At 36.7% G+C, this 12515-nt stretch overlaps 1 protein-coding gene across 2 annotated transcripts; it reads left to right on the forward strand.

Annotated features, from left to right (window-relative positions):
- Nucleotides 1-976: 976 nt before the first annotated feature.
- LOC119771762 (sodium- and chloride-dependent GABA transporter 2-like) lies at nucleotides 977-9461 on the forward strand. Of its 2 annotated transcripts, none has more exons than XM_038267890.1 (14): nucleotides 977-1230; nucleotides 2141-2275; nucleotides 2474-2614; nucleotides 2696-2783; nucleotides 2857-2989; nucleotides 4359-4493; nucleotides 4558-4661; nucleotides 4735-4859; nucleotides 6687-6799; nucleotides 6893-7030; nucleotides 7203-7305; nucleotides 8120-8220; nucleotides 8360-8538; nucleotides 9031-9461. In XM_038267890.1, the coding sequence occupies exons 1-14, from the start codon at nucleotides 1071-1073 to the stop codon at nucleotides 9197-9199; spliced, it is 1824 nt and encodes a 607-aa protein (XP_038123818.1). In that variant the 5' UTR covers nucleotides 977-1070; the 3' UTR covers nucleotides 9200-9461. The 2 variants fall into 2 exon arrangements, with proteins under 2 accessions (XP_038123818.1, XP_038123819.1); XM_038267891.1 differs by having other exon boundaries at nucleotides 978-1230; nucleotides 8360-8530.
- Nucleotides 9462-12515: the final 3054 nt, after the last annotated feature.

Consider the following 12515-nt stretch of genomic DNA (forward strand, 5'->3'; position numbering starts at 1 on the left):
AATTTACTCGAAACGAAGTCATTTAGAATGTTTTTAGAGCATAAACAGTACTGTATAGGATTTCCTGAAAGCGCGCGAGTTCACGACGCTACAGAAACCGCGGCAGACCAAACCAGATGAAAGTGCGCATTCAGCTCGGCAAAGAACTCATGCTCTTCCTCAACACTGAAGTCCTCAGACATTTTTCTTTCGTTGTTTCTTTCTTTGCACAGGTAAACAGCACATTTCTTCTTCTACGCTTGCATTATTGGCAGAGCAGACGCTGAATGCGCACTTTCATCTGGTTTGGTCTGCCGGCTTCCGTAGCGTCGTGAACGCGCAGGTGCGCGCTTTTAGGAAATCCTATACACTACTGTTTATGCTCTAAAAACATTCTAAATGTCTTCGTTTCGAGTAAATTATGGACGCTACCCACTCAGGACACTTGAAATACATTGGACGAGCAGTATGGAGGAATATTAACACGTTTTTTGTGGACTTTTATGGACCTTTCTGTCTCGGGCACCATAGACCTCCATTATTTGAATGTCAGCAGACAGCAAGAAGCCTCCCAGATCTCCAGATGCATTTGAGATATCAAAAAAGTACTCCAGGGTGTTGTTCAGCATGGGGGTGAGTAGAAAATGAAGGCTAACCATGTTTTGGGTGTACTATTCCTTTAAGCTGTGAGATTGTGAGATATGTCATACAATTAAAGTAAACGGAGCTTTAGAATAAGCAATGATTAAAAAAAAAAGATTTCTGAAATGATATCAGTTTCTTTGGTAAGCTTACTTAATGTCTTCCATTCTTAATACACTGAAAGGTTGTTAAGACATAGACCTGCTGCAGAGATTCATAAAGGTGCCCCACCTAGATATCCTCATTGACCCAAACCAAACAACTCTGAATATTCAGCTCTGTAAACAAACCCTCACTCTCAGACTGGAGATAATTTACTTTACTTTTGAAAACATTAACTGTTCATGTGGTTGCTTATTGCTTGACAGAATCTTTTGAAGATATGAAGAAAGCTTCACATACAATTTAGAGACTTTAAAGAGCTCTTGGTCCTGAGAAAACCTGCTGGTATGTTGACCGAAAAATGTGTTCAGAGAGATCTTCCATCAGAGGTGGAGGAGAGAGGACACTGGGCGAGCAAGGTGGAGTTTCTATTGGCCGTGGCTGGAAATGTTGTCGGCCTCGGTAACGTGTGGAGGTTTCCTTACCTCTGCTACAAGAACGGAGGGGGTAAGTTCATATGATGTTGAGCTTACATACATAATCATTCCTTTCCTTTGCAATTGAAAAATGAATCAGGTCTGTTACCTGAGCAATTCTCAAAAGCAAAAGTCAAAACTTTGAGAATTCAAAAATGAAATTAAATGTGTTATTACGGTATATAATGGCATGATTTTACAATAAGAATAATAATTTTAATGACAGGGAAATTATTAGGCCAAGAAGATTATTTCCACCATGCTTTCCAGGTACCTTACCAATTTTACTAAATTTTATCTTACAAAGCTGAAGTGACATCTTCACATTTGTTTTACAGTTGTCCTTAAACCAGGGACATCAAAGTAAATAGATTTTAGAAAAACGTTCTTTATTGTTCTAATTAATTCAGCCAATGGGCCAAAGTACAGCGTTCTTGTGTTCATTACCAATTGATGATTGTCAAAACAGTCCAAACATTTACTGAACTTCATCAAAGGTTCACATTCTTCAAGTTATTAATTCCCGGTTTAAGGGTGTTATCCATGTCAAACTGAACCCAACTTTCCAAACAGATCTTTTTTATGGTGTCAAATGAGTAGTAAAAAAAAACAGGCTCATCCATAGGCTCTACTTTAATGAACCCAACATTAATTGGCTATCTATGAATCATTCTTTATTTCTGTTATCGTTTTTCTTAATTATTCCACTCTAAACATTTAGCAAAATATTTTAAAACTTAATTTTGTTTCTGTGACATAAAAATCCCAGTAAAAATTATTGTAGTTATTATTCACAACATCAACAAATGTGAAAAAGGTTTAAGAAAGATGCAAAACAGTTGAAAATTTTTAAATCTGCAGAGGAAATGGCATTAGTATGACGCAAATATCAGAACCTAACGTTGCATGCTTGTTAAACCAATCCTGTTAACAAAAATCAGGTGCATTCTTGGTGCCATATCTGGTCTTTGTGCTGACCTGTGGCGTACCCCTGTTCCTGCTGGAAACAACCATGGGTCAGTATACTCAGGAGGGGGGCATCACCTGCTGGAGGAAGCTGTGCCCACTAGCAGAAGGTAAGCCCTGCATGCTGCATGTTTTTGTATCAGAGAAAGTAAAACCTCATAAACATGCTTGTTGAATTGGATATGACGAGGAATAGGATTTTCCTTATTTTACTTTTTTTTTTATCTTATACTTCAAGATATAAAAAAAAAAATTAATAATGGGAGTTTTACACACTGGAAAAAACAGCAACGTTTGCTGTTCTGCAGGTATAGGCTTTGCAGGGCAGCTAATTCTACTCTACAGCTGCATGACCTACATTATCATTCTGTCATGGGGTTTGCTCTACCTCATGTTCTCCTTCAGCCCCCAGCTGCCATGGGCCACCTGTGACAACTACTGGAACACAGGTATCATTTGTGCTCATTATTGTCAGCGTCAACAACATCACAAAACCAGAAAGTAAGAGAACGTTGTTCCTTTTCATTCAGAGAACTGTGTGGACTTTTCAGCAACAAACAGCACCTTCCTGTTGATCAACGGGACGAACTCAACTTCGGCCGCCACAGAATTCTGGGAGTATGTCTGCAAAGTCAAAAGAGAATTTCATCCATTTATATGAAACAAATTAAAAGAGAACTTTTTCTTCCAGGCGCCGTGTCCTGGCCATTTCAGGGGGGATTGAGGAGTTAGGCAGCATCAGGTGGGAGGTGCTGTTGTGCTTGATAGGAATGTGGATCATCTGCTACTTTTGCATTTGGAAAGGAGTCAAGTCCACAGGAAAGGTCAGCAAGTTTCTATGGTTCATGTGCAACAAGCTCTGCAAATATTTGCATTCCTAGTAAAAATGTGTTTTAAATATATATAAATATTTGTGAGTGGCATGTGCAAATTTTAGGAAAAAAACTCCTTTAGTTAATTATATTATATATATATATATATATATATATATATATATATATATATATATATATATATATATATATATATATATATATATATATATATATATATATATATATATTTTTTTTTTTTTTTTTTTTTTTTTTTTTTTATCAAAGGAGAACATCTAATGAAAAGAAATATATTTTCTGGTTCATTATTTTTTAGTTGGCAAAGATCAACAATGCAACACTTAATAGTACAAACCAGTTTAGTTCATATAAGATACATCTAACTTGAACCTAATAATATAGTTTATTTTGCTATTTAGAAACAAAAACAGTTGTTAGATGTTCTAAGATATAATACCGTGGGGTATCAAATATTCCGTCAATCAGAAGAGCATTTTATGTGCTTAGCCTGTAAAATTGAAAGGTATTTGACACCACAATGGGGTGAAGGAGTGTCATAGTAGTAAACATAAAAGTAAGAGCTACAACATAGATTTATATTTTAACAGATCATCATGATTACTGGGAAACTATAAATATGTCAACAAGGGTTATGAGATAATTGAAGAAAAACAAAAATTTTCCCCACTGTAGACAATAAATGTATGTCAGTGGAAAATCAAATGGGCACATAGATCAATTATAGCGCATACAGGTAAATATAAGACCATCCTTTATGAAAAGAAAAACAGAAAATCAAAAGGGTAAAGGAGCTTTTTTTGAACAAAATAACAGATGTAAAAACAGTATGTGCGGAACCGAATGTTTTGGTCCGAGGTTGGGTTTAGTGCAATACAAAGGGTGCATACATGGGGAAGGATGTCATGCATATTGTTAGGTATAGTGGAGGATCTGAGATGCTTTGGGAGGGTTTGTTTTCCAAAGACTATGAGAACCTTGTTTAAGTGTGAGCTATCATAAACATTTACAGGAGATTTAAATGACTTTTTGAGGTTTAAGAACTGATTCCTGTGCCGGAAAATAAGTTATCAGGGGGTCTTTCAACAGATTACTAACGTATGGCCAAGTCTAAATGAAAAAGCGTATGCAAAAAATTCCCAGAAATTACATCAATAAATTGGTGTGTAACATATAATGGAATTTAAGGAAAATACATATTAAGCATAATTTTTCTTCAAAGGTTTTCAATTGTCATAAAACAAATACATAAAAACCATGATTCCAACAGATGATAACAAAAAAAAAAAAGAATCCTCTTCAAAGTATTTTTTTTTTTATTCTGACCTTATGTTTTCACCAGGTGGTGTACTTCACTGCCACCTTTCCCTACGTCATGTTGTTGATCCTTCTAATTCGAGGACTATGTCTTCCTGGCGCTCTTGAAGGAGTTCTTTTTTATCTTCTGCCTGATCCAACACGACTAACTGACCCTCAGGTAGGATATCACAGATGAAAGAGGTGTTAAACGAATGACGCCACTAATGCTGTTGTTGGAACAGGTGTGGATGGAGGCCGGGGCACAGATCTTCTTCTCCTACAGTATCGGTGTGGGCTCTCTAATTGTGCTAGGCAGCTACAATAAACAAAATAACAACTGCTACAGGTACAGCAGTTGGTTTGTGTTTATCAGACATGCATCATATAAAATGTATTTACAGCATTGTCTCTTTTTATAGGGACTGCCTGTGGCTTTGTTGCCTTAACAGTGGTACGAGTGTTGTAGCCGGGTTTGCAGTGTTCTCTGTGCTGGGATTCATGGCTCACAAACAAGGCATTCCTATAGCTGAGGTGGCAGAGTCAGGTGAGTATTTATATAATGTATATATATATATATATATATATATATATATATATATATATATATATATATATATATATATATATATATATATATATATATATATATATATATATATATATATATATATATATGTATATATGTATATATAATGTATATATATTGATTTAGCATATTTTAGTAGTGAGGCAATTCAAGTCAGTGTACATGAAAAAAAGAAGAAGGAAAATACATTGCTGTGGCATACAGTAATGGTAAATAATAATAATGAAAAGAGAATAAAAATGAATACTGAAAACATGATGATTATCAAAGATTGTTTGATGAAATAATTCATAAAAAGTTCAAATGAAAAACTTATCAATGCAGAGTAATTGGTTGTGCAGAGGTTTCTAGAGGACCCAATTGCAGAGATGGAAGCTGAGGTGGTCACTCCCAGATTTAATGGAGGTTATGAAGCAACAGAAGCAAAGTCGAAACACAAAATGCTGAAAAAAACCCCAAAAGACAAGAGACGTCAGGGAAAACACACACGAGGAGCCAAGAAACAAGGAGGAACCAGCAAACAGTAACTGAAGAGTAGTAGCATAAATGGGAGACTGAACAAAGACTGGGCTAATCAGCAGATTCGGAGCAGGTGTGAACAGAAGAATCTAGAATTTCAATTCAGTTTTTTTATATAGCGCCAATTCACAACCCATGTCATCTCAAGGCTCTTTCCAGTTCACCAGATCATACAGTCAAATTGATTCAAAGTTTTCTATCTAAGCAAAACCAGTTGACTGCATTGACTCATTGACTCAAAGGCAATCCCTCACACTAAGCATGCTTGTAGCGACAGTGGAGAGGAAAAACTCCCTTTTAACAGGAAGAAACCTCCAGCAGAACCAGGCTCATCGTGAGCGGCCATTTGCTGAGGCCGACTGGGGCTCAAGGAGACAGAAGCAGAGATAAAAAAAACAGCTGTAAAAGGCGGCTCCATCCAGGGAACACACAGCTCGGAAGACAAGCTCCGAGCAAGCTCCCATGGATCTTCATGGATGAAGAGAGCACATCCACCCTGTCACAGTCAGAGAAACAGGACTACACTGGAAAACAGGCCAATCTCCAAAATTTAGAAACAAAGGTGTTAATGGCAGCAGCACAGCTGATATTTCTCTCCAGGATGGAGTCACAGCCAAACAGGAACAGACGAGAAGAAGATACTATGAAAAAAAGCACAAAAGAGCATAACGTTAGAGATTGAACTAACAGATTCTGCAGAGTGGGAAAATAGAGATAGAAGAAGAAAGAATTACAATAGTCCAGCCTTGAAGTAACAAATGCATGGACTACTTTCTCAGCATCACCCCTAGACAGGATATTTCTAATTTTTTCAATTTTCCGCAGATGAAAGAAGGAAATTCTATGAACCTCTTTGATATGGGATTTAAATGACAGGTCCTGATCAAAAACAACACCAAGATTTTTTACTTTATTATATAAAATCAGTTTTATCCCATCCGAATGAAGTGACTGACTAATCAGCTTATTGTAACAGCTCCCCAAATGTTTGTTGTTGCAACATGGTGTTAGGCGATTTGTGTTTAAAAAATACTAAAAAGTCTGTAAGGCAATGTATTTCCACATAGTTACACAAAAACATGGTTTTCATTGGACAAAATAAAAAACTTCAAGGTAAAGAACTGTGCTAATATGTTAAATATTTCATGTATGTTGGCTCACTTTGATATTTCCTTTTTAACAAACATAATTTATCACAGTTTAAAGATGCAAAGAAACACTACAGTAAGAAAATTATTAAAGCATGACTGTGGCTTTGTTTTCCAGGTCCAGGTTTGGCATTCATTGCATATCCTCAGGCAGTGGCTATGATGCCTCTTCCCCAGCTCTGGTCCATCTGCTTCTTTGTCATGCTCATCCTCTTGGGTCTGGACACACAAGTAAGATGCCTGAGCAACTTTAAAAAATATTTCAAGTAAATCAGATGTTTACTTTTGAAAATATACTTGTGTAAATGTCTGCTATCTTCACAGTTTGTTGCAATGGAGGTGGTGATGACGTCTATCATAGACATGTTTCCCAGAGTTATGCGACAGGCAAGACGTCGAGAGAGCTTCCTCCTCCTGTTCTGCCTAATTTGCTTCTTTTCTCAGCTAGTCATGATCACTGAGGTCTGTATTTATAGTCAAACAGGAATTCTTACATATTCTGCTTCACCGTGGGGATCGTCCAAAAATATTTTTCTATTTATTGATTATTGTTAATGTAAAATATACTTAACAGTGGATGAAATCTTCTTCTAAAGGGAAAAGATTAACTTTCTCTGCTGTTGTTCTTTGCAAGGGAGGGATGTTTGTGTTCCAGCTGTTTGACTACTATGCATGTAACGGAGCCTGCATCCTCTTCCTCTGTGTGTTTGAAGCCCTTTCAATGGGATGGATATTTGGTAGGTACACAGATTTTCAATGTTTTAATGTTGAATGTGATTATACACAGCTTCCTCTATGACAAACCATAGCTCTTGACAAAAGCCTGTCGAAAAGCTTTAAAATTAAACCATCCCTAATTTAATAATATCATGCTGAGAAATTTAGAAAAGCCCAGTCTAATTTAAGCATATTTTTTCATGGGGGCAAAATAATATTTGTCTTTCTCTTATTACTGATCCTACAGTTAAAATCCGAAACAGTTTTCATAAAAAAAATGACCCTGTTTTTTATGTTGATCAGAGTGTATAGTAACCTTTACTGATAACTAGTGTTGCGGCGATGTCATTTTTTGGCCCCGATACAGATACCACCATTTTAATGCACTATCGGGGCCCCGCCCGATACTGATATCGGTATCGGTCCGACACTACTGATAACCCATGCTGTATTAATATTACCAGTGGTGGATTTAACAAATCAATGAGAAGGCAGGCCCTCTGGAGTGAGAGAACAGCACGCAAAAAATGTGAATTAGACTGATACAGACATTTGAACAGAAAACATGCATTATTGGCTTTACCTTTTGTGCCCCTTTTGCACATCCTCTTTGTCCCTTTTTACTTCCTCCTCTTTGTCTTCTTCTCTTCATATTTCTCACCTTATTTATTTTCTTCTGTCCCTTTGACAGATCTTACTTTTCCTTTTTTTTCTCTTGCTCTCCATGTTTTCTTTTGTCCTTTTTTCGTAGTCTTTTTATTTGTTTTTTTTTGTTTTTTTTTTTAAAGCAAAATCTCTCCTTCAAACATTTCTTATTAACGCGGAACCTTTTAGGAGCGGATAAATTGTATGGCATAATAAAGGATATGACAGGGGTGGACGCCAACCCATTCTTCAAAATCTGCTGGCTGTACCTCACGCCACTGGTCTCCCTGGTGAGTCATTGCCTCTGTGTTGCTGTGTTGGTGGTATAAAGTCACCGAATAAGATGTAAACTGTTGAACCGAGAAATAAGTCAAGTCAAGTCAAGTCTGGGCTAGATTTTAACTAAACCGGCTCATTATTTCTTCTCAGGGATCTTTCATATGTTCTTTAGTGGAGTACCAGCCTCTGACTTTCAACCGGTGGTATGTTTACCCATCCTGGGCGTACGTATTGGGCTGGGTGCTGGCCCTCTCCTCCATCCTGCTGGTACCAGGGTGGGCACTTTATAAGCTGGCTACAGGCAAAGGCACACTCAGGCAGGTGAGACAGTTGAGTATAGTTTTATTAAAATTACAAATTAAAATTTTTTGTCATTTATTCACTATTAAGATCATATAAATGGATTCTATCTTTGAATGCTGCAGAAACAAGATCACTCAGAATTTCCTTAGTATTTGGTGAATATTTTCAAATGTAAATACATTCTTAAATAAATTATTTTTGAAAATGTCATACCATACTAAATTTATTAAAAATGTAAAAATAAATATATAAATACTATAACACAATATTTAAGAGTAAGCTTGAAAATAAATGTTGTATCCGAGTAGTAATTTCTTATTTAAAAGGTCTCGAATACAATTTTATAGAATTGCATTATCTGTAGATTTCTAAATATATATTTAGAATCATCATTAAAAAAATATGATTGAACATTTATGAAATGAAGTCTTGAAAAACATCAGTATTAAGGACACATATCAGTTGTACGTTTGTTTCTTTAACATTATCAATGTATTTTACTCTTCCCTGTTCTGCAGCGCGTCTGCGATTTATGTCGACCTGCTCTGGACGACTCACCAACCCAAACGACAGAAACCGAGCTGCAAAACATGGGTGTTGACCTGCTGCAGCCATTCATGTCCAACTGATGCAACTAGAATACTCTGTTTAGCTTTAAGCACACAAAACTTAGATGAACCTCCATGATCAGATGAGGAGAAAAAGGCTATCAAGGTCTGAGCATCGGTTCAGTGTCTCCTCCTGTGGAAACCAACATCACAATAGATTTACCTTTAAGAATAAGCCATATTGTAAAAGCACCACCTAAATGCTGTATAACTTAATTCTTTATTTTTTCCAGTTGTTTTTGTTAGATTTCATTCTGTTTACTATGAACATTATGCTGTCAGATAATCATCTTCCGTGGTTTTTGTATGGAGTGTTAAGACAAATAAATTCCCTCCATTGAGTTTTAGCGTTTTTGTTATTCATTAGTCCTTTTTTCTGATGTGGTCCTGCCTTTTACTTCAGAAAAAGATAACCTTTAAAGGCAGCAAAGAGCTGAATATGAATACAGCAGTACGCTGCTATATACTCCTTGCATGATTTCAAGAGATATTGCAGATATTCTGAGAAAATGTTCTATTAAAGGTTTAAAAGCAGATACCATCCTGGTGGACTGACTTTTCTGCTAACAATTCGTAACTTTGGGAGGATTATATTTGGAAATTTCCACTGAAGACAAATGGAAAGCACCAATAATGCACTGCCAAAAGCTTTCCTGTGTGAAACATACGTGAAGAGAACATGTAATAGGATGATAGTAACCATCGGCGTCGCCAGACCCCATTTACTGGGGCACGTGCCCCAGTATAAATGAGCTGTGCCCCAGTATAAATCTCATGAATATTTGCAACAGTATTACATTTTTTTTAATGCATCAATTTAGATAATTCCAACGGGAGGAGACGTATATTTCTACTCAAATGCGCAGCAAGTGTGTTGGTAACTCCAAATTGAGGATGTATTAGCGCCCCCACGTCAGCGCATGTCACTGCATGAACTGCAGGTAAATTAACTCACTGCTCTCAACTGTTTTGGATGGGACACTGTGCGGCCGCAACGCATTTTTAGTTCTGGTAATGTTTCTTACCTGTCAATTTTAATATTTTCCCAGTGAAACCACATGAAAGGACTGAAAATTGAAAATTACTGCACTGGTTTGTAGATGGATATCAGGAAATTCCTCACACGAAGCAGAGACAGGAAAGCAGTAAAACAAAATGAGAGAGAGGGAGGTAAGGTCCCGTGATGAATTAGTGATTTAAGCTAAGCAGTTACATTAGGGACGTTATAAGCAATATGATAGATGTTTACATAATTATAGATTTACGTTTTTTTTTATGTTTGCTGTAGAGAATGAGAATGAAGGTGCTGGAGTAGGAAAGGGAGGAGGAGGCGAGACTGACAGGCAAGAGACAGGTGAAGGACAGGAGAGACAGGACCATGAAGGTGATGAGGATGCAACAACCAGCTTCCACAAAAAAGAAGGTGACATTAGTGACTTAGGGGGAAAGCATGATGGTCCTAAACAAGTGAAGTTATCCCACTATCCCCAGCACAAATTTGGAGTAAAAAAACGTTTGTTTAATTCAAAATGGTTTGAAAGCTTTTTATGGTTGAAAAAGAAAGCCTTGTCATCAAGGATATGCAGTGTGTTTTCAACTTGCTTGATAACATCATATTCCCAACACTAACACAGGTCATCCAGATCTCCCTCACAATCCCAGTCTACAGATGGAGTTGTGAAAGGTCATTCAGTGTGTTGAGAAAGCTCCACACTTGGCTGAGGTGCACAATGGGACGAGACAGGCTCCATAATCTTGCTATTTTATCAGTTGAAAAGGAAGAGCTTTCTAAGCTGAGTCACAGTCAAGTGATTGACCGCTTTGCAAAAATGAAAAATAGGAGGTACACTTTAATGCTCAAAAAATAAAAGAAAAACTTAGTTCAGGATGAGTTAACATTTCCCCTGAACTAAAACTCTGAAACCTAGAAATTAATGATTACTTCAGAATGTGTATAAGGAAACTTTTTATTTTAAAGTTGGTAATGTCTTATTTTTTATAGCTGCAATGTTGAAAATGTTCATGTTTGTTAAAACAAATATGATCTTATACTCATTAATATCTCAACTGGTAATTTTGGTTGGAATATATCAGGGTTGGGCAGTGTGCTTGTCTGTATTTATGTATGGAAGGAGGGGCATATGCACTAGGGGGCCAGTGCCCCAGTAAAGCTTTGTGCCTAGCAACGCCCCTGATAGTAACTGTCAAATAAAGGCTAAACGTTTTATAGTTGTTTAAGTAAACCATTGTATGGATTTAACGCTGCCTAGCAGATACTGGAAGAAACGACATGGTTTGTTCTAAGTAGCTACATGCTCCACACAGGAGAATCACTAATGATAAATAACCATGAAAACAGACTTTACCTGTTTTTAAGTCCATAAATATGGTGCAAATATACGTTGTTCTTCAAGCCTCACAGGCAAACTGCTAATTTCAGACTACAAGACCAACTAATCTGGATTTACACCAAGATATTCATGAATTGTAATAGTAAGGGGAGTGTTGGCCTAGTGGGATAGAGCAGGGCGGTTGTGCTCTGCAAAGGTTACAAGTAGGTTCGATCCCCAAAGCCTGGGTTCCTGAGCAAAACATTTAACCACACATGGCAGCCCATTGCTGCCCAAGGGGATGGGTTAAATGCATAGAATGAATTTCCCCATTGTGGGACAATAAAAGGGCTGTTACATTACAAATGCAGGTAAGATACTGTTTCAAATCATATTATTACCTTAGTTCACAAAACATGGAATGTTCCCTTAAATTGCAAGGTTCTCTGAATCTGATCAGTTAAGATAGTAGGCAAGAAAAAATCCCCAACTTGAACATCAGGCTAATAGCATTTATATAAATAAATATTTCTATTTCTGACATATTAGGACCTACGGTTGGTTTTTTCCTAAAAGAAAACAAGAAAGATTAATTTCCAGACATCTACAGTTGAAAACAGATTTATGCCACACTGTAGGAATAGACAAAGATTTAAAAACAAGATATTGTTTGATCAAACACTGCCTTTATTTAAATAGCTTAAAAATCTAATTTTGTTTCTGTAAATCATTTGAAATTTCAAAAATGCTATTATGGCTACTGCCTGTCATATACACAAACAACTCCTGCATTCCATTCTGGCAACTCTTTCATGCAGCATAGGATACACTGGGTACCGTTTTTGTTTTTTACAAAGAGGAAATATTTACAAACTCAGAAACACAGATAATGTTGCATTCAAACATTTTTTTAGCATCTCTCCATTTCATTCATTTTTTCTAAAGTCCAAGGCTTGTTTGGCTTGATAATACATTATGAGAATAAGAGCTTTATTGCTGAGGAAGTCCATTTTCTTCACCCTTATGATGTGGTGTTTTTAGCAAGAGAGGAACAGGGTACACCAT

This window comes from Cyprinodon tularosa, unplaced genomic scaffold, assembly GCF_016077235.1.
Source record: "Cyprinodon tularosa strain WSP-4 unplaced genomic scaffold, ASM1607723v1 ctg69, whole genome shotgun sequence".
Classification (NCBI taxonomy): Eukaryota; Metazoa; Chordata; class Actinopteri; order Cyprinodontiformes; family Cyprinodontidae; genus Cyprinodon; species Cyprinodon tularosa.